Source organism: Benincasa hispida, chromosome 6 (assembly GCF_009727055.1).
Source record: "Benincasa hispida cultivar B227 chromosome 6, ASM972705v1, whole genome shotgun sequence".
NCBI classification, from domain to species: domain Eukaryota; kingdom Viridiplantae; phylum Streptophyta; class Magnoliopsida; order Cucurbitales; family Cucurbitaceae; genus Benincasa; species Benincasa hispida.
Genome location: NC_052354.1, coordinates 29,875,564 through 29,899,034, shown reverse-complemented (window position 1 = coordinate 29,899,034; position 23,471 = coordinate 29,875,564). Strand labels below are relative to the sequence as shown.

Sequence of the window (23,471 nt, the reverse complement as noted above, 5' to 3'; positions counted from 1 at the left end):
ATCGGAGTTGATCGCCAAAGTATGTCATCAGAGTGAGTCGGTGGTAGTTGTTGACATTGGTTGTTATCGGGCTTGGTCGCTAATGGGTAGAGCCATTAAAAATATTGGAAAGGAGGATGATTGGTTATTTTAACCAACTCAACTCAAATTAGTTTTGTACACAAATTAGTTTGGGATCAACAATTTGTGATCTACCGTACTTAAAGTGCAAGATGTAGTTATAGGAAGGGTAAAATAAACTTTTTACCCAACTATAATTACAAACAATTCTTAAATGATCGGCTTGTAATGGTTAGATCGATGGACACACTTGTCTTATCTATATCTATAATATATAACTAAGAACTTTTTTGACACTTTTGTCCCTCCTTCAATTTACTGATTTACACAATATGCCATTAAAAAATTAAGAGCAAAATCATTTGGGATTCAAGTCTATTTGGTCTTGAAGTTTGAAAATGTACCTAAAGTTTGAAAATGTATATTTTAACTCATGAGGTTTAGAAAATGGTTCTAAATGATTCCTGAGTCAATTTGATCGTTAGTTGACTAACGGAAATTTGACGTTGCAAGTTGAGGTAGTAAAAATTTGAATGAGGTGGAAATTTTTCTCTATTTTATATTATTTTAATAGATTACATGGCTTATTATAGTTATCCTTTATTCTTTGTAATGTCTATTACTTACTATTTCCACCTCCATTCCTCTTCTTCTCCAATCTCTTCGTGCCCATGTTCTCCAGTTGATTTTTCTCCTCTCCTTCCTTTTCTTTTTTTTTTTTTTTTAAAAAAAAATTCTAAGTATGCTTGTCTCCACAACAACACCAACAAGAAAGAGACGATGAAATACATCTACGACGTGTTGGACAACTTGGTATATCGAATGTTGAAAAAGGGCCTCCAAAATCGCAATCGAAATCCCGAAATCAAAGAGCTCTAATACTTCAATTTTTTCTGAAATTCAATTCTACCTTCCTTCCTAATGCCACAAGTACAAACAAAAATCGATGGCCAATTTAACAAACAGTCATAGACTCAAATGTTAAACGGACAATTAAGGAAGAGCGTTTAAGCAATGAATCAAAAGAAATGGTTGAACGTCCAAAATGGTTAAACGTTTGAAAGTCTAAAACCACAAACGTTTTAAAGTTTGATAATGTTGGACCACGAGTGTTCAGATTACAATTGCAGCAAACTGCCTATGTAAACAGACTCAACCAAACTCAATTCCCTTTGTGATTGAGGCAGATTCATTACCATTGGACCGATTTTGATTACAGATGCATATTGCACAAATTTTAGTAATATCAACTCCGCTACCTATTTAACAGAGTGCAAACTATTTCTTAATCTTAAAACTTCACCCATATTGCACTAATTATATGCCAATAGTGAAGGAGTGGTTTTTGCAATGTTCTCTGGAAAAAAGACAATATAGACAGGAAGACGTGAGAGGAAAACACAGAAACTATCTAACTGATATTTTTCAAAAAGGGTAACATGTTAAGAACACTTGAAGTAGAGGAAAGTAGTGGTAGGTTATAAAAATTTAAAAGAAAAAAATGTCGAGGATTCTGAAGAGTAAAGAAAACTATATGAACAAGTTCTAAAGTTGTGAAAATATGGACATACCGATGCTCGTAACAATCCTACAATACTTTCTCATTCTTGCAGTAAGTGTTCCATCCACCTGAACTGAGTAAACAAAACAATAAAAAAAGCCTTGGATTACATGTTTTCAAAATAGTGTATATATATATATATACAAAGGAATATTTGATAAATGTCAAGTTTAGTAAATTTTTTAAGACTGAAAAATTCAAACAAGTTATAAAATTATAAAATTTTTATACACAATTTTTTGAAAACTTTTTGTCCTGAAAGGTTGTAAAATAGCTGTAAAGACTAACCACGAGGGGAAACTTGTGAGGAATCAGATAAATAACCCAAGCTGAAGGAGTGGCCCCGTTTATTCGTCAACCTATTCCCATATCCCAACACACACAAACACAAACACAAACGCACACAATAGTCAGAATTTTTTTTTTTTTTTTTTTTTTAAAAAAAAAAACCTTTTAATGTTTTTTTAAAGGGAAAAAAAACTCTTTTAATGCATTGGGTCAATTTGAGATTCATTTTAAATCACTTTGTTGTTTATTGTAATGATCATTTTTTTTTTCTTTCTTTTTTTTTTTATAGGTAGAAACCATTAACTATTGATGAAAAGAATACAATGTACAATAATTTCATATGAGCTAGATCATATGAGCATAGCTCATTGGCCATCAAGTATGTACAATAATTTCGAGGTCAGAGGTTCAATCCTCTACCCCACATATTGTAAAGAAAAAAAAGGAGAGAATGCAATGTACCTACAAAAGTGCTGCCTTGTGTTTCTTTTTTGCATCTCGACAAAATGTACTTCCACAACAGCATTGAAATGCCTTCACAGGATGATCTTCATCATCAAAGTCGATAGCATAGTCCTGTAAATTCTTACGAATTTGAGATATAGTCAAATATTCTCACAAATTCCTACAAAATATTTTTGTTTGTTAGTCAAATATATGATACCTACCCATGTAAGCTCTTCCATAGCTTTTACTTCCCTGCTAGTGAAAAACGCGAGCTGCATATACAGGACAAACTTATAAAATGCATCCATTTTTCATAAAAGAGGCAGAAATATATTCTACTTTTTTTCTGAAGACGGTGCATCAAGTGAGTTGAGAGCATTTATAAGTTTGTCAAAAATCATACATGATAGTAGTGGCGATCAGGAGTTTCAACTTCAACAGGAATGTCGATCAAATTTGCATCAGAACATCTAAAGAAGAAAAGCAAAATGCATACACTAGGCAAGTGGGTTAGAGGGATTAATAAGTTGTAATAATATTTGTATTATTGGGAAATACCTCCTACTACTACTAACGCAGGAACAAACAAAAAAATAATAGATAAATTTTTTTTAAAAAAAAGAAAAGTAATAAAATTGGGACCCAAGAATTAACGTATTAAACCACTAACACAACTGCTAAAACTCATTTATAGATAAATAGATAGATAGATCATTCTTCAATCTATGGAGTTCAACAATGATTTATTCCTTTCGGCATTTTACATGAAGTTCATTCGGTACTCAGCACAATCACAGCTCAATTAAACAGATTATCTTGTCTAAGGAAAGCAAAATATTTGTGGAATACAGAAAAGCAAAAAGGTTTCGATGTTCATATAGAAGAGCTAAAATCTACCCTAATTTGGTAACTAGAGAGAGTTTTAAGAGCTTTGAATACTTCCATAGTGATTTGAGGGTATTTTCATTGTATTAAAAATATTGAGAATCATTCTTGAGCGTTAAGTAATCCTTTCCTATTTAGTGAAACTTAATAAGTTACAAAATACTGGACATAGTTCTGTGTTTGGGGAGAACTGGGATAAATTCTTATCCTTATCTTGTCTCCTTTTGTTTATTTATCCCATGTGGATGGGGAATTTCTTGGATCCATACACAGTGAAGGACTGAGCATTTGATAAATCCAGTGTGCGTAAGTTATATAATCTCACCTGGATTGATCTCATACAATCAACTTCTATTCTCAGTTAACGAAATTATAATGTGTATGCAATACTTACATACCTGTGGTTGATGAATCTTGCAACATTTCCATAATTCGTAGCATCCAAACAAAGTAACTCGTCATCCTCTAAAACTCCCTCTGAGCCCCAGTCTGCATCAAGAGTTACGGGATATGTATGCCTCTCATTACCGGTGCTTTGCAGATTTCGTTCATACAACTCTGTATTTGTCAATATCTCACCAACATATTCACAAACGAAAGACCCCTTTGGCAAGTTCTTAAGTGTTCTAAGACCCCATCCTTTTCTTTCATTAGTGAAGAAAACCTGGAAAATTAAGGTCGAGTATGTATATTAACAAAATATAGTCATAACAAGAAATCTGGTTTAAAGTTACCAAGTTGAACAAGTTTACATTTCCTTATTATTGTCATGTGTCATCATGAAGTTCACGAGCCAGTTTAAAAGAGTCACCAAGTAAAATATCAACAAAAATGTAAAAACCAGAATTAAGCAATTCAAGAAAGAGTAACAGTTTTCACGTTCATTTCTATGTCTTGTTACTACAGATCAATAACTGTATATTGAAAATTAAAGCAACCAATTAACCCCTACATTAGTGCACTCATCCCTTTTTCTCTTTTATTTTCTATAACCATTTGTCATCTTCTACATCTTCTTTCATTGCATTCATAGAGTCTGTATCTATCCCTAAAACTATTCATGAAACTTTTGTCTTGTCCTGGTTGGCGTGCTACAATGGTAGAGGAGATGACTGCCTTCTATGAAAATTGTACTTGGGATTTAATTTCTCTTGCGGTGGGAAATAAGCCTATTGGTTGTAAATGGGTGTTTGCAGAAAGCAGAAGGGTTAACCACAATTTAGACTCTCGAGTTTGGGCTTTGGAGTCTTCTAGAAGGTATACGGTTACATCCTAATCCAAATATTTGAATTCTTCCACTCTTTTAGATAAGGAAACTTACAAAGGCATGTGGAAATCCAAGAGTCCCAAAAGACTTGATGAGATGATTTGGACTGTGTTGTTTGGAAATTTAAACTGCTTGGCCACTCTACAACATAAGCTTCGAGATCATTGTTTATCTCCATCCATGTGCCCTCAGTGTCTAGCAAACGAAGCAAATGAAGAGAACTTACAGAATATATTGTTTGAATGTTCATATACAACCAAATGTTGGTGGAAGATTTTTTTCCTTCTTCAATTTATCTAGGGTTTTCGGAAAGTCTGTTAAGGGAAAAATGCATCAAATTTTAGTTGGACCTCTCCTATCTTCTAAAGCTCAAATTCTTTGCTCCGATGCTGTTAAAGCTCTAATTTCAGAAATTTTGTTTGAACGTAATCAGAGAGTATTTCATGATAAGACTTTGGATTGGACGTATCATCTTGGATCTACTTGTTTAGTTCCCAATCGAAGCTTTCTTCGGATTACTATATTAAGACATTTGTCTTAATTGCAACGCTTTTGTCTCTTCTATGTAATCATGTATTCTTTAGTTTTATCAAGTGGACTTCTTTTGTATAAGGATATGATGAGGGTGCTAAGGTTGTATCAACCTAGTTGAGATAGCCGGGAGCATCTACTGATCCTAGATCTCTTAGATTAGTCGTATATTTGTTCTTTTGTTTCTTGTACTTTGAGTATTAGACTCTTTTTATTATATCAATGAAAAATTTTATTTCTGTTTAAAAAAAAAAATGGGTGTTTGCAATTAACACAGAGTCCACGAGCTTGGTTTGAAATGTCATATTCGTAAATCTTTGTATGGATTCACACAGAGTCCACGAGCTTGGTTTGAAAATTTTAATCTGATGATTGAAAACTTTGGAATGAAGAAAAGCACGTCAGATCACTCTTTCTTAAGAGATTTGAGAGTAGTGTCATCCTATTAATTGTATATGTTAATGATATTGTGATAATTGGTGATGATGCATTAGGTATTCAATCCTTAAAGACCTTTCTCCATAGTCATTTTTTTTAAAGGAAAGCAAGCTTTTCATGATGTAACAAAAAGAGTCTAATGCTCAATTACATATTATACATAGTCAATTCTCTATAGTCAATTCCATATGAAAGATTTGGGCATGTTGAAATACTTCTTATGAATTGAGATATAAGAAGAAGGGAATATGTTATCACAAAGAAAATATGTACATGATTTGTTGGTTGAAACAGAAAAGTTAAGGGCTAAAGCCCTATAGTACCCTAATGATGCCTAACTTACAGGTCACAAAAGAATGAGAATTGCTAAAAGATCCTGAAAGATATAGAAGATTAGTGGCAAAACTTAATTATCTTACAATGACTCGACTAAACTTAATTATCTCACAAAAGAAGAATTGCTAAAAGATCCTCACTCTAAGTTTGTTTAACTCTCTAGCTTTTCTTTTCTTTCTTTCTTCCTTTGCTTTCTTTCTTTCTTGACATACAAATGGGCACACACCTCCTACTCATAGGTGTGAGATCCTTGAACCTCAAGCCAGAGGATGTTTCTAGATTTTTCTAGGATCTAAACAATTCTAGATTTTTCTATGAGATTATCCTTATCTAAAGGAATTTTCTAGAATTATTTGGATCCTAAATAAGACTAAGATATTTTTAGGTCTTTCTTCTTAGATATTTATATTCCTCTTCAACATAATTTTAGAGAAGTCTAATATAGATATTTCAAGAAGTTTCTAGAAAAGTTAGTGTTGCCTTCTACTTTAACAAAATCTACATTTATTCAAGGTTCACATTATGTCAAAATAAGCACAAAAACAAACAAACAAATAAACATATATATATATATATATGTATATATATATGAAACGGAAACAAACTTTTCTGATATAATGAAAAGAGACTATTACTCAAAGTACAAAGCTTAATGAAAAGAGACTATTATTCAAAGTACAAAGCTCAAAATACAACGAAACAAGATAATTAATCATAATATTATATTATATAATATATAATATATTAGCGTGTCCCCGATGTGTAATATCCTACTTTATGGAAATTAACGTGTTGTCGTGTCCATGGTGTATCATGGATTTTTCGTGCTCTTTAAATTCTGAAAGGTTTGATAGATCTACTTATCGACTACACTTGCAGTCAGTCAATCAACCAACTACACTCGCTTTCAATGTTTCTCCTATATAAAAAGACATAAGTTGCTCATATTTGAATAAGAATATTACTATTCTTACAAAATTAAGACTATTGATTTCAGGTACAGGTACGCTTTGGGACTTTCTATTGGTGCACTTAATTGCATTTGATAATGAACAAGTTAAATTAACAATATCCAACAACTCAGTAAATTATACAAGTTGGAGAAAAACGGTTTCAGAAACAGCAACATGATAGGAAGATATAAAGAAAATCTGACCTGCAGTTTGCAAGAAATACCTCGTTGTACAACTCGATTTCCACACTGCATGTCACATCCACATTTGCTCCAGCATTCTTTGATAAACTTCCTGAGCAAATGACCCTTGCATCGATCAGGCTTGTAGTCATTCTTTGACCTCTCAATGGGGCAATCTTCACAATAAAATAGATGCTCCTTCTTAGGCTCGCATCTCATAGACATACAGTGATTTAGAAATTCTTCTTTTAGCAGGCCTTCTCGTGTATAGGCAAATTCCCCACCAGTTTCACAAGCACAAGCACATGGATAAGGTGATAAAAGGCAGTCGCCTGAGCAACTTGAACAACAATCATCCTCTGAAATCCGAGCTAGTGAAATGTTGACATTGGCATTTTGAAAAATTATATTGTTTGGTATGTAATTGAACTTAGGGATGGAATCATTTCCTAATTCATTAACCCAAGATATTTCGACTTTCTCTGCACCCTTTGTCAAGTCATGCATATGATGCAAGGAATTATTTGTATTTTTTCTGTTATGTTGATGACGAGAAATTGGCCTCACATGCACAGAGGAAGTTGAAGGCTTTCTACTGTAGTTGGTGCATTGATCTTGAAAAGCTGCTGTATTCGATGGGCTCACACACTGAGAAGAACTTGAGCCCTTCTGATATGAATTGCATACCGTGTTACCATTTGTTAATGCTTTCTTATCTGGTTGATCAAAAATGAATGTTACCACATAAATTAACAGCTTTAAAAGAAATCTCAACTGTTAAAATAATTGGTTACAAGTAACAAGCAATTACAGATAACTCAATACTTCCAGAGAAAATCATGGTTTTCCAGCTCCTGTAGATGATGGAAAGGATAAGTCAATTTAGCTAGTTTTCCTTCTCCGAATGCCAAGAAGAAGTATAAAATGACCTAACTGGCACAGATTCCTATCTACTAAACAGATGCGGTTGAGCTGTTTATGAAACCTTTGTTTTAAAACACAATACGTTCTTAACAAAAGAAATGAACACATATTGAAGATAAGATATACTCTCCTCATTTGGCATTGATGAAAAACAGATGCGCTTAATCATAACAGGTTTTAGGCAAATTTCCATCTACAAACTAGGTACATGTTTCATCCATAATATTCATGGCAAACGGTTATGTCAGCTTTCAACTTCAACGTCTTCATGGTTTCCCTCCAACAAAATTTGCAAGCAACTAGCCATGATGACTTCCAGCCTACCTCACTAATTACATCAATTAATTAAAGGGGAAACTATAACACAATTAAATAAAGGAAGATTATAATGGGGGGTTAAGACTATAAGCCATATTTGTAAATGTTAATTAAATAGCTAATTTGCAAATATGAATATTTTTCCCTGGTATAAGCCATATTTGTAAATGTCACAGCACATTGGAGAAGCCAATGTTGTACAAGTTGTTATTGATAGTGCCTCTACAAATGTGATGGAAGGTAACTTCTTTTAAAACTAGTTAGTCTTACTCTTACTCTCACTACAACACAATTCAAAAGTCTAATATGTTCTTATTTTACTTTGTTAATAGGGAGATTTTTAGAAGCAAAACGGCCACAATTAGTTTGGTCACCATGTGCCACTCACTGCATAGACTCGATGTTGGAGGATATATACAAGATCCCAAATATTTGCAAAACATTGAAAAGAGGCATGGAGATTAGCGATTTTATTTATTTTCATCTAGATTGTTAAATATGATAAGATGGTTTACTAATCAAAAGGAGTTGACTAGACCAGCTAAGACACGTTTTGCTATTGCTTGCATCACATTATCAAGTAAACATTGTCAAAAGAACGACTTGAGGAAGATGTTTACTTCTGATGAATGGAAGAATAGCAAATGGAGCAAGGAGCAACAAGGCAAGTGAGTTGTTCAGAGTATTTTGTTGACTAGTTTTTGGACTACATTTGTGTTTGCTCTTAAAGAATCAGCCCCGCTAGTGCGAGTACTTAGATTGGTGGATGGCGAGAAGAAGCCTCCACCATTATTTTAATGAAAAGGAAGAAAAATACAGTGATATGTTTACAATCATTGATAGAAGATGGGAGCTTCAATTGCATCGTCCTTTGCATGTAGTGGGATATTACTTAAACCTAGGATTCTATTGTTCAAATCCTAACATTCAAGGAGATGATGAAATCGAGTAATGGGTTGTACACATGTATAACAAAAATGGTTGCTTCTTTGGATATACAAAACAAGATACTTGCTGAACTAAGCAAATACAAGAGAGCTAAAGGATTGTGTTGAAATTGTGGTTTAGCCCTAAGGGCTTTTTAGTCTTTTTATGTGGTGTCTACAATCTAGGAGTTCTTACTATTTGGTTATTTATACTTGTCCCTGTATTGTGTACTGTGTATCAGGAAAATTAATAAAAAAAACTCTTATCGTAGTTTTTTCTCCCTGGTCTAGGGTTTTCCACGTAACTTTGGTATTTTTTCTCTTCTACCCTTTTATTTTCAATATGGTATCAAAGCAAGGTGATGAGATCATGGCAGGGATTGAAGAAATTCAATCGTCAAACCTAGCAAGGGATGCAAATCAAGTGGAAAATTCCCAAAGTTTTGAAATTAGGGTTGCCGTCGAACAATATTTACGATCATTACTTGGACCATTGCAAACAGCCACCATCATCGTGTAGCCCACCAATCAGATCCAGTCGCATAGCCCATCGATCGTCGTTGGCCTCTTTCCCTCCATTGCACAGCCTTATAGCAGGATTCCACCAACTAGACAGTCTCCGTGCCTTCAAACGCAACCACTGCCACCGTCAAGCGTCTCAGCCACCTTCGGAAAACCTCAACCATAGCCAATCGCCCGAAATCTTCAAGCGTTGCCGTCACAACCAATCGGACAGTAGCTAAGTGCCACCCAATCGACCAGACAACCCTACCCAGGCACGTGACTGAAGCACAGTTTGGCAATCAGATTTGCAAATTAAAAAAGTCCTTGTATGGCCTGAAGCAATCCCCTAGAGCCTGGTTCGATCAGTTTACCACATTTGTTAAATCTCAGGGTTTGTTCAAGGGTATTCGGATCACACCTTGTTCACTCAGAGGTCAGCACCAGGGAAAATAGCTGTCTTGATTGTCTATGTTGACGATATTATACTATCAGGGGATGATTCAGCAGAGATTGACAGGTTGAAACGACGGATAGCAGATGAGTTTGAGATCAAAGATCTCGGTGACTTGAGATATTCCTAGGAATGGAGGTAACAAGATCAAAGGAAGGGGGATCTCAATGTCTTAGAAAAAATACACTCTAGATTTGTTGAGAAAGACTAGAATGACTGGGTGTAAACTTGCAAATACGCCAGTAAAAGTTAACTGCAATCTGAGAGAATCAGTAGATGATGTTCCTGTGAACAAGGAGAGATATCAACGGCTTATGGGGAAACTGATATATCTTTCGCATACCAGACCTGATATATCGTATGCAGTTAGTCTGGTCAGTCAGTTTATGTAGGCTCCGTATAAAAGACACATGGAGGCGGTTACACGAATTCTAAGGTATCTGAAGTCTCGACCTGGAAAGGGCTTGGTTTTCAGAAAGCATGATAAAAGGTGCATCGAGGCCTACACAGACTCAGACATGGGTTGGTTCTGTTACGGATAGGAAGTCCAACTCAGGATATTGTACCTTTGTGTGGGGAAATTTAATTACCTGGGGAAGTAAGAAGCAAGGTGTCGTGGCTAGAAGCAGTGCTGAAGCCGAATACAAGGCTATGAGCTTGGGTATTTGCAAAGAGATTTGGTTGAAAAAGGTTCTGGTAGATATTCATCAGGAAATTCATGGCCCGATGAGACTTTACTGTGATAACAAGGCTGCCATTAATATTGCAAACAATCTAGTTCAACATGATAGAACCAAACAAATTGATATCGTTCGACACTTCATCAAAGAAAAACTGGATAACAGTAACATTTGCATCCCTTATGTTCCCTCCAGTTAACAAGTTGCGGATGTTCTCACTAAAGGGTTACCTAGACAGACTTTTGACACCTGTATTAGCAAGTTGAGTCTCATTGACATCTATGCCCCAACTTGAGGGGGAGTGTTGAAATTGTGGTTTAGCCCTAAGGGCTTTTTGGCTTTTTATGTGGTGTCTACAGTCTAGGGTTTCTTACTATTTGGTTATTTATACCTGTCCCTGTATTGTATACTGTGTATCAGGAAAATTAATAAAAAACTCTTATCGTGGTTTTTTCTCCCTGGTCTAGGGTTTTCCACGTAACTTTGGTGTTTTTTCTCTTCTACCCTTTTATTTTCAATAGATTGTTTGGACGAGCATTAGCAATTAGACAAAAGAGACTAAATATCTCAAGGTAAATTTTAACCTTTTAAGTATTTGATAGCTAAAGGATTGTTCAACTACAAGCTATTAATATATTTTTGGTCTACGTCTATAGTGGAATGGTGGGATGATTTTGGACAATCAACTCCGAACTTGCAAAAATTTGCCATGAGAGTTTTAGGTCTTACTTGAAGTGCCTCCAAATGCAAATATAATTGGAACGTATTTGAACATGTTAGTTTTCATCTTCTTATGTATTTTTAAAATTGATTTTTATAGTTTGAATGACAGTGACATTTTTTAACCTTGCAGCTTCATAGCATGAAATGAAATAGGCTTGCTCAAAATCATCTTAATGATTTAGTGTTTATCAAATACAATAGAGCATTGAAATGCCAATATAACCTTGGGGATATCAGCAACCCTTTAAAAGATATTGATGATAGTAATGAGTGGTTGATTGGAAGAATGGATAATGATTTTGAGGAGGAGGATAATCTTGTATTCGAGGATGATTTTTTAACGTGGGGTGATTTTTCAAGAGTTGTTGAAGCTAAAGAACCTGCCAACCATTCTAGAGCTAGTACCTCAAGAATTAAGACTAACGCTTCATTTCCATCCTCGTCCTCCACACAACCACTGACATAACCCCATCCCCACACGAGTAAATTTGGATGACTCTAAGACAGAAGAAGAAGATACGGATGGCTATAAGTCCAACGATGGAGAGAATGAAGATGAGGACCAATTTAATGATGATAAGTTTGATCTTTAGGACTCTAGGTTTTTATTTGTGATTGTTGCTGACTTCTATATAATTTTGTGTTTTTTTTTTGGTGAGATATTGGCTTGATTTTGTGTTGAAAGACTAATATTACAACATTCGTTTTCTTTTATATATTGTATTTAAGCCTCATTTCTTCCTATGAAGGTTTTGTATTGTGTATATACATACACATGCATATATTTTTATGTTTTTTTCATACATAGTGCATCTTAAAAAAAAAAAACCCATGCCTTTATGTGCGCCTTGCGCCTAGGCTCCCAAAGGCCATTGCACCTCATTGCACCCTGGGCTTTAAAAAACACTATAATATACTTTATTTATCTATTATAAAGTATATTACAAGTATATACCAACACTTTTTGTTTCATGATAAAGTACACGATATACCATTTTTATATCATTGATAAAGTATAGTGCTGATATTTCTAATATAAAGTAGGCCACTAAATCTATGTATATCACTGGTTTTTACATTTGTCCAATTCTTACAAAATGTTTAATCATGCGACAAACTTATTATCACAAAACCCCTTTGCACCAACTATGTCAAAGCTTAAAATGGATAACCTAACAATAAGCTGTGTTATCATGATGTAGAAGTCATCTAAGCGTGCGACCAAGGGTTCATTTGAGACAGTACACTTGGTACTAACTTATTTAATCTTTTAAAACAAATTTACCTGGATAAACTACCGAAATGGGTTTCCCTGATGACATCCTTTCGCTGGGCCTAATGAATAAACCTTGTTCAGAGTCTTGAGACGAGTTTGTAGTTTTATCCTTTCTAGCAACTAATTTATGACCTGAGCTACCGGTGGTAAACAATGCCTGATTCTGTTGTTCTCCTTCACGTGGTCTCTTTAATGGTATCAGAGACATTTTATCTTCCACAGGACAACCATTGTTTCCTTCTAGTCCCTATTTACAACAAGTTAAAAGAAAATATTCTCTTACATTGTTGAAGGGATAACAGATACAAGAGAGAATTAGAACTGTTATTCATGTTAACAAATTTTAAATGAAATCTAAAATGCAGTATTGCTGGCCAACAAATTGGACAAGCCATGCACCTATTGCCAATGACGTAATATATTTTAATATACAAGTTTAGTTCTTCAACTTTCATGTTTTTGTAAATTCGTCTGAAACTTTAAAGTTTCTACTGAGTTCCAAAGCTTTTGATTTTGTATCTAAAAGATCTTGAACCTTTATTAACCAAGTCCCTCACCTTTCAATTTGATAAAATCCCTTTTTTAAAACTAACAAACCTAGTAGACAAAATTAAAATTTGTATCTAACGGGAATCTAAGCCTTCAATTTTATGTCTGAATAGATTGAGGATCTTTTAAACACAAGACTGAAAGTTTAAATATCTACTAAGTTTTTTATTGAAGATCTAGAGACCTATTAGACACTTCAATAAAAGTTCAAAAACCTACGAGACACAAACTTGAAAGTTTAAGGACTAAACTTGTAATTTAACATATGATATAGCAAAACATTTACCACAATAACAGTTTTAAGTAAAGCACTATGTAATATTCTTGAGACAACAGGTTTTTCATTTTTCAGCTCTGATAAGTGGCCCAAAGCAACTCATTCTAGCATTGTAAAGACATTGATTAACCAAGTAAATTATACCACTCGAAATTGAACTCTATGCTTCACTTAGATTTGGTGGATATGATGGTTTAATGAGAGAGCCACAGTTTGCTGAGAAGAGACTTAATCTGGTTGAGTGGTAAACGGAAATAGAGGAAAGATCATGTATATATACTTAAAATGAGACCATTTTTGACATCAATCAACAGAGAGTGTGGCAATGAAAGCGCTAATGAATTAAAAATAAGATTCAAAGGACAGTTTGTTTAATACCAAAAAAGAAAAAGAGAAAAAGAATAAAGAGAAAACTTTCATGGGTTTTGTATAGATCTCTTGTCCCATTTTTTTCATGGTCATTGTAGTTGTACTACATTAGACAATGGAAGTTCTGTTTCTCTAAAAAGAAAAAACATTTTTTTTTTAAAAAAAAAAGTAACAGTTAAATGTTACCACTATATCAAATGGATATAAGTGGAACATCTCAAGAGCTCTAGAAATTAGTCTGTGGGAGATGATGACCAATATGTAAGTTAACTAAGTAGAAAGAATTGCTAAATATACATATTATTTTAAGGAGGGGAAAAAAAAGAAATAGGGACCTCGTTTTCCTTGTGCTCAAAATAAGCATCTACAAGAGTGCGATAATTGTCTTCTTCAATGAGTTTCCAATTTCCATCATACATCTTTAGGAGATCCTTCAATATTGGTTTTACTTGGTCATCAGGAATTCCTAAGGATCTCGTTGCACTAAAAGCATTGATAGCTTTCTTTTTTGAAGACATTGGCAAAGTTGTTCCCTGTTCATAAGTTTTTTCCAGAAATGGTAAGGTTCGCTACTTTATACCAATTTTTTGAAAAGGAAACAAATCTTTTTATTGAAGAGATGAAAAGAGACTAATGCTCAAAAACTACAATACAAGTGCAAAAACAAAAACAACGTAAGCACTAAGCTGGAAAAACTACATTATACCAATTTCATATATGATGCCAGAGGAACCAGTTTCATAATGTCTGAAATAGATTTGAACAAACAAGATGAAAAAAATGAAAGAAAATGAATAACATGCACCAAGAGGCACATTCAGCTAAATGAGTAAATAGACCTTGCATGTGGATTTAAAAGAAAGAACTCATGAACCAAAATCAATGTAGCCAGCCAAAAAAACCTCACTAAAAGTAACTTTAGTAGAAATAGCAGAGCAAGCAAAGATGAACTGATCTATATATTTACTAAACAGTACTGAAAAGAAATATACTTTTTAATCCACAGCAACGATAACTGCATAACTCAAAACAAACAACTGAATCAAGATCAATTTCTTCATATCCACTTCTACTTCTTCATCATCATCATCATCATCATCATATCAACTAGAAGACGATCATAATACACAGAAACAGAAAAGAGAAACACTACAATGACTTTATCAATCAATCTTCTTCCAAGAATCCACCAAGATTGACTTAAAACGGCTGACGAAACAAAAAAGAAAAAGAAAACACACAACACCAATGCACGGTGTCCACGCTCTAGCCAAGATTTCAAGAATAACAAAACAAACATTATGCTCAGCAAGGAAAACGCACAAAACTCAAGAACAGAGCATAAAGAGAAAAGAAAAAAAACAGAGATTGAGAGAGCACATGCAAGAACAGAACCTCGAGAAGCGTCGCCACTGTTTCCAAAGCTTGATGAAGCAAGAAGAGTAGAAAACAGTGTCCGAAACCCCAATGGGAAAGGCAATGGCCTAGGAAGCAAGTTTTGAGAGGAGAATGAAGTAGTCGAAAATGGCAGAGAGGAGAGAAATTGAGAGAAAAGGAAGTGGGAAGGAGAAGAAAATGACGTACACAGGGTTACAGGTAATTCTGAAAGCCATGGCTGGACGATTGATTTTCCACAGAGAATCAGGTGGGGTCGGAGTTCGTTACCCATTTTATCTGCTACACGCTCGAACACGCCGAACCCATGTACGTTCTACGTTTTCTAATATTATTGGTCTTTTTTTCTTTTTATTTCATTTCTCTCTCAAAAATCTTTCTAATATCTACTTTTACAAAAAAAATTAGGTTCAATTACAAACAACAATACTTATTGCCATACAAATTTTTCCCCAATTTCGATATTATATCGATATCGATATTTCGAACTTTGCTTATTGTATCCCAAAATTATCTTTATATATGCATAGTATTAAATTTTTATTGGAAACATTGATAAATCCACATTTAATGCATGTCCAACTTTGTTTATTGTATCTCAAAATACTTTAATGCATCTCAAGATACACTCATCTTTATCCATTCTCTCTTAAAGAATTAAATATTTCAAAATAAAAATTTGTCACATGATAAATTATGATTGGATAATTTGGTGTTATGTACAAATATAGATGTTATCCGAGATGCATCGAAGTATTTTAAAAAGAATTAATTGTACAAATTGGTGTATGCACAAAGATGGTTGTAGCTCGGGACGCACTATTTTTTAATTACAAAAGGCAATGATGGCATAGCGCAAAGTCGACATCTTCGTGATTCTCGGTCTGAACCCGCTATCCGCCTAGGATGAGGATAATGGGTTAATGTTTTTCATTTAATAGGATAAATTATATAGTTGACCGTGCACAATTTTTTTGTGTTTTTTCTTTTTAAATTAACATATGCCAAATTTTCATTAGTAAACTGGGCTAGCCTAAGTTCCCAATTGGCAACAATTTGATTTTTATTATTTTCTTATTTTTTAAAATTAAGTTCATATACAATACTTCTACCTCCAAATTTATTTATTTGTTATCTACTTTTACCAATAGTTTTAAAATCAAGCCAAATTTTGAAAACTAAAAAACGTATACTCTTGTTCACTTATTTGATGGTCTCATATAAATGGGGATATTTAACCATGATAGTTTGTTTCAAATTGGTGAGTTTTATATCTAGACATAATTAATGTAGTTGCTCCATAAATTTTAAAAGACAAATTTGACCCACACAGATTTAGGACCTATCAACATTTTAAAAATCAAGACACGAAATTGTTCATAACTTAATTTGATATCTTTTCACCGATACTCTTAAATTTGGTATTGATATTCTCAAATACTCTCGTCTCAAATTCAGTATTGATACTCTCTCCTCTTGAATCACTATTACTCTCAAATGCTCTCCTTTCAAACTTAGTATACTCAATGCCAATGTTGATCCCAAACTTAGTTACGTAGTATCAATGTCGATCCCAAACTATGTGTACGCAGTATCAGTGTCGATCCTAAACTTAGTATTAGTGTTAGTGTCGATACTCCTAAAGTCAATGTCATATTGTCGATACTCCCAAGTCTCAATAAATCCTAAATTCAGTCTTGTTACTCGCAATAAGTCGCAAGGAACTAAATTTGAGATGAAGTGTTGGGAGATTCCTATAATTTGTATAGTAAATATTCTATGGAAGAATTTGAGTGTGAATTTGAGTCGATAGAAGTATATGTTAATTATTGCTAGAATAACTTTAGGAAATTTGTTTTTAACTCATAATAAATAGTTAAAAGTTAGTAACATACCAAAAATATTGGAAAATCCAACGAATTCTTCAAATCTTCACGCTATGGCTTGCCTTGGACCACACAAGATGAAGCTTGGCAAACCCTTCCCTATTTTTTTCACTTGAAAGTTTTTGTGTATGAAAATGGTTGACTTTGTCTTGTCTATTTATAACAACCATTGATTTTTTACTAAATATTCACTTTTTTGTCTTTAGAATAATTTATGTTAGTAAATTAAAAATAGTTAAAAGAATTATAATTAATTAAATTTTACTATTTTTATCACTTTTAAAACTAAATTTAAAATTTCGCTTCATAATTATTTTTAATTAATTAGTAGAAATTGACGTCAATGATTGAAAGAGTATTTAATAAAAAATTGAGGTTAAAAGGTAAAATTTTAAAACTTAAGGACCAAATTGAAACGAAACTCAATCTCAATGATAAAATTGTAACATTTTGAAACTTAGAAACTAAATTAAAAGAAAACTCAAAATTTAAGGATTAAATATATAACATTTTAATATTTAGGGATCAAATAGAAACTATAGTAAAAACCCAATGACCAAAAATGTATTATTCTCAATAAAGATTTAGGAAATTATTCTACTATATAAATAGTATTTTATAATTTTTTAAAATTTGATAAAAATATCATTTCTAGATCTACTATTAAATATATAAGGCTTTAATTTTTGAAATATTATTAATTGTATCATCTCTCATCAACAAATTTTTTGAAATCTGTAATCCTCTCTATTATCATCGTTTTCGAATTTTGAATTTGTTTTGTTATTTATTAATTTTGGCTGATTGCAAGAAATTTCAAATTTATTCATTTTATTAAATTTCGTTTATTTTCTTTTATATTTAGTTGAAATCCGATCACTTCTCCATTGAGATCTTAATTAAGTATATGTAAAAAATATTAGTAATATTTTGAAAATGTAAATATACATGACATAAATCATGATTTATTTTTTGGTATATGTACAAATATACAGAAAAATATAATTATGCATCACATATTATTCGATATATAAGACGATAAATTATATAGGAAAAAATATGTTTTTCGTCCCTAGGTTTTGGATATAGTTTCTATTTTGTCCTTAGGTTTCAAAATGTTACACATTTAACCCTTAAATTTTGAATTTGATATCAATTTAGTCCTTAAGTTTCAAAATGTTATAATTTTACCCTTGAGATTTGAGTTTTATTTCAATTTGGTCCCTAAGTTTCAAGATTTTATATTTCTAACTTAAATTTTTCATTAAATACTCACTTCCAATCATTGACGTTAATATCTATTGATTAATTTAAAATAATTATGAAATGAAATTTCAAATTTAATTTTAAAATAATTATAATTATATTAATTATTCTAAATTTATTGACATACATTAACACTAAAGACGAAGATGGGTATTTAGTGAAAAATCAAAATTAAAAGTGTAAATCTTGAAATATAAGGATCAAATTGAAACAAAACTCAAATATTAAGGGTAAAATTGTAACATTTTGAAACATAGGAACTGAATTGAAACTAAACTCAAAATTAGATTAATTAGAAAAATAGGGTTGTTTTAGATTTTAATTAGGTAAAAGGGAGAGTTTCAAATTATTCACAAAAAAGTGAATTTGTATGCGGATATTTTTTTTACCAGTCATAAAAAAAAAAGGTTGAATGCGTCTCTTGAAGAGACGTATTCAAAAAATTTAAATCTTACTAATTTTTAAAATGAAATTGGAGATGGAGATTGGACATGGAAACCAAAATTCTTAACATAGAAATTGCGCTATCCTGTTTCCATGAGCTCTCTACCTTGCAGTGTCATGGGGCAGCGCTTGTTCAACGCTGCCCTGTCGCCGATTTCCAAATTTTCTTTCATTTTTCTCCATTGATCAATTTTCTAGGTCAAAACTTTGATCTTCTTGGGGATATTTTGGTCATTAATCTTTCAAAATTGCTTGTTCTCATCCAATTGTTCGATTTCCTACAATCAAACAATAAAAGCATCAAAGATCTCAAATTAAGCATAAAACTAACTAAATTCTAAGCCCAGAAAATGCACTTTTTGGATGCGTTTCACCACCCCAAACTTAGCACTTTGCTAGTCCCGAGCTAAGAAAGAACAAGACTATAATGAAATTTAGACAAGCATGCAAATGACTCAAAAACTCATCATTCAGAATAAGCATATAAGATCCATTAGTAGAAACTTTCAAGCACATCCCAATATTAAAATATTTTAAGGCCAAATCTCATCATCTCCCACGAGTGTATGTGCAAGTCACATTTAATTCAAAACACAAGAATTAAAGTTAGGTTCAAGAGAGCTTCTCCAGTTTCCCCCTTACTCATTCAAGAAAGTAATATGTCCACTAAGGTGCCTTATTTTTATATTTTTTTTTAACAACAAAATGGTCCTAAACTTGCATCATTTTACCTAGGGGCACTAGCTCTCACACATCCACTGCAAGGAACCGTACTTAGTCAATTCCCAAGTGTCCTAACTAATCACAGCAACGACAGTTCTTTTTAACCCGATCCATGCATACACATTACAAGTTTAAAATAACAAAAAGATATCTTTTAAGCACATGAGTATATACTCTGTTTTTTTTTTTTCTCTCAAAGGCAACAATAATATTCTTTTGTTTTCCTCATAGTCTAACATTACAAACCATCATGCACATCAACCCTCTAACTGGTGAGACCTTTCAAGGTGATAACCAAATACATTACATTTAATCCTCCTTTTAGTTAAAGTTTCTAAATTAAAGTGACTACGTGTTCACGCTATGGGAGACTCAAAGAGGGATTTAAAGATAATTTAATTCAGGAGTATGTCATCCTATTTCCACAGCAGATCATCTATCATGCAAATTTAGAATAACTCATAGGCAATCATAATCATTACATCATCAGCAAATTTCATAATTTAAGCACAATATCCTCTTTTTAATTCAAAAAAATCTTAAAATTTTTCTCAAAATTCAGACACTCAAAACAATTAATCAATAATCATGCATAAGACAATTTTTCTACATAGCAGAATAAAAACATAAGACAAGCAACATTATGCAATACGTCCCTCACCCCAAACTTAGAAACATGCATTGTCCTCAATGAAATAAAATAAACACAGGGAGTGAGCAAAACTGGCCTGATTAATGAAATAATCCACGTGTGTCAGAATTGCAATTAAAACCTAGACCAGAAAAATATAAGAGTCCAAACCATGAGTGTTGAACTAAAAATAAAAATAATAAAATAAACTAAAACAACAAAAAGAAAATAAAAGTTTGAGTTTCCTTCTAAGAAACGCTGAGTTTAACGTCCAAGCTAGACGATAGGGGTGGTTTTTCGTCAAGGTACATAAAAATTCTCCTATTTTATGTCCCTTCTTCCTTGAATCAATATAACCTACAAAGTCTTGTAGGCTTTCCATCTTTTCTAGGGTACCTGAAAGCAAAAAATTATTTTTAGTATTTTTAATTTTTGAAAAATAAAAAAACTCAAAATTAAAAGCAAACTCAAACTGACACCATTCATGGGAGAGAGATCAGTGGCAAAAGGGCTCTCAAGTGATGGAACATAAGGCTCTTCAACCTCAACCTTAATCACTTGAACTTCTTATCTAAATTGGGCACATCTTCTCTCTCAATCTCATAAACCGAATTTTGGTATGACTTTAATGCTTCAACTCATCCCCATCATAATCTACAATCACAGACCTCCCTACCTCAGTGGCATTGGAGATATTTTTCTCAAACAAGGCTCTAAAAGCGTCAACCATTAGTTTGTTGATCTCTTAAACGTTTCAGGGTTGCCTCATTCTTTACCAATTGTGATTCTATCCTATCCAACCCCCTCCTCTCTTCCATACAAAACCTCCTAAATTGGGACTCTAAGATAGACACTTTTAACTGGTCCTCTAAAAAAGGTTTCTCCTCTACTAGGGGTGGATAAACATAAAACTTCTATACTCCTGGGATGGATAACTGATGGGATATGGAGATGGGTTGAAAAACATTGGTGGTGGTGGTGGACCTAGATTAGGTTGGTAAACCCATAAGGCCACCTAAAATTATGATAAGATATGACAAAGCAAACACTACAAAAGAAAATCACACAATAGAATACTCAAATAAAAAAATTGAAACAAAATAAAAGAAAAGAAATAATCTACACCCTAAATTAAAATTAGTCCGATCTCTTAAATATTAAAAGAACTCAAAATAAAATTCCCCGGCAATGGCACCAAAAACTTAATGGCAGCATAAGCGCGTGCATCAAATTATAATATAGTAAAACAGTCAAGAGACTGAGTATCATCCTCTGAAAAATTGGTTTGACTCTTTTATCTATTCAGAGATTCTTCTAATTTTATTTAGGGGCCCGAACTTGATGAGAACCTAATTAATCTAATCCTAAAAAGAAAGAAAAGATAAAATTAGGGTGAAACTAGACAAAGGTACATTCTAGGGTATAATTTCGTTAAATTAATTATTTTGACCTTAGATTGATTCATGAAAATTATAGATCTAGGAGTCTTTTATCCAGGTATCCTCTCTTGAGCTCAACCCTTTCTAATGACTAACATCGATCCAAATCTCTTCTATCGCTTGACTAGCCACAACAGTTAACAATCTATATTAATCTTCTATCACTCTTGTGGATATTCGATTAACAGTTTAACATGCTAGATCCAACTCAACACCTTCTCTCTCGAGACAGACATTAAGTAAAGAACATTAAATTAGTAATCAGTTAATCAAAAGCATTAAGAACAAACATGCTAAAATAATTATGCATAAATTCAATCCAAGAAGCAACTAATTCAATTTTCACAATCCATAAAACTAAATCAACACCTTAGAAACACAAATCAGTTACTCATGGTCACAATACAAACATAGACCATTCATGAGGTTTCCAAACACAAAGGACAGAAAATAAAAGAGGGAAGAAATTGTAAGTTGTGTTCTTGACTCTCGTCCTCAAATCCGGAATTGCAACCCAACGAACTCTTCAAATATTTGATCCTTTGAAGCTCCGAGATGCCACCTTTGTCCAGAATTACACTCCCCGGGAAAGCCTCACCGAAATGTTGCTTTACGCTCTCAAAACAGCACTAAAAGTGCCTCCATGAATCAATTTAATTGAAAACTGCTTATATAAACAGCAGTCACAGTGTTGTAACGCTCCAATGTAGCGTTACAACACTGACGGTAATTTCAGCATTACTAATCGTAGCGTCGACGCTGCAAACAGCGTTGTGATGCTGCATTGTTTCCATGAGCTCTCTGCCTTGTAGTGTCATGGGGCGGCATTACAACATTTCCCTGCCTCCGATTTTTGAATTTTCTTTCCTTTTTCTCCATTAATCAATGCCTTAGGTCAAAACTTTGACCTTCTTGGGGGTATTTTGGTCATTAATCTTCCAAAATAGCTTGCTCTCATCAAATTTCTCGATTTCATACAATCAAACAATAAAAGCATCAAAGTTCTCAAATCAAGCATAAAACTAACTAAATTCTAAGCCCAGAAAACACACTTTTTGGATGCATTTCACCTCCTCAGGTAGCGGTCGACGTCCCGAGGCCTAACAGTTTTACCAGTCAGTCACTTCTCAAGAACATTAGGAACTTGAACCTTAGGTGGCTCATCACGTCTTTGTTAAACTTGAGTCTTATGTTCATACTGAGGGAAGTCAGAGTAGGGTTTGTATGGTTGTGTAAATAGACTTCCGGACCTTTTAACTATGATATATGTGAATAAATGTTATGTTGTACGAGAATCTGTATGTTTAAGTTGTGTTAATTATATGGTAATTGTCTGTTATAAGATATAGATTATTTATCAGGTATCTAGGGCATTGGTTCATGGAATATGTTGGTAGTAATTGTCACAAGAGGATTGACAATTGTTATCTTCTCACTTCTTCTCGGATTAGGAGGGTAATTCTAAAAGGATCGAATCCCACAGCGGAAGCGTTAAGAAAGCCTTACATCCCGCAATCAAATTTTTGCATAAACAAATCCAGTATACTAAAACATAATATAAACATGTAATATAGCATGCTTTAGGGAAAATGATTAGAATCATTCTTACCTTTGTAGATTCCTAAGCTTCACGAAAAATCCTCTTTAAGTTTCAACGAATGGCTCCTCCAACGATCTTGATCATGAACGATTTCTTGAATACACTACAATAAGAGTAACCTCGTTATTCTCTAGGATTTCAA

General features: G+C 33.1%; 1 protein-coding gene across 1 annotated transcript; it reads right to left on the bottom strand.

The window, feature by feature from the left end:
* Positions 1–2,371: 2,371 nt before the first annotated feature.
* LOC120080484 (histone-lysine N-methyltransferase SUVR4) lies at positions 2,372–14,463 on the bottom strand. Its single transcript, XM_039035153.1, has 7 exons — positions 14,281–14,463; positions 12,760–12,997; positions 6,970–7,664; positions 3,640–3,905; positions 2,760–2,826; positions 2,578–2,628; positions 2,372–2,485 (listed from the first exon to the last, which is right to left on the bottom strand). The coding sequence occupies exons 1-7, from the start codon at positions 14,461–14,463 to the stop codon at positions 2,372–2,374; spliced, it is 1,614 nt and encodes a 537-aa protein (XP_038891081.1).
* Between the last annotated feature and the right edge of the window lie 9,008 nt (positions 14,464–23,471).

Bases quoted from the DNA above. Each gene is read 5' to 3' on its own strand.
- LOC120080484 (XM_039035153.1), bottom strand. From the start codon at position 14,463: ATGTCTTCAAAAAAGAAAGCTATCAATGCTTTTAGTGCAACGAGATCC. The intron at 2,827-3,639 runs GTATGTAAGTAT...TTTCTTCTTTAG, and splicing joins GCAAGATTCATCAACCACAG to ATGTTCTGATGCAAATTTGA. The intron at 2,486-2,577 runs GTAGGTATCATA...AAGAATTTACAG, and splicing joins CTATGGAAGAGCTTACATGG to GACTATGCTATCGACTTTGA.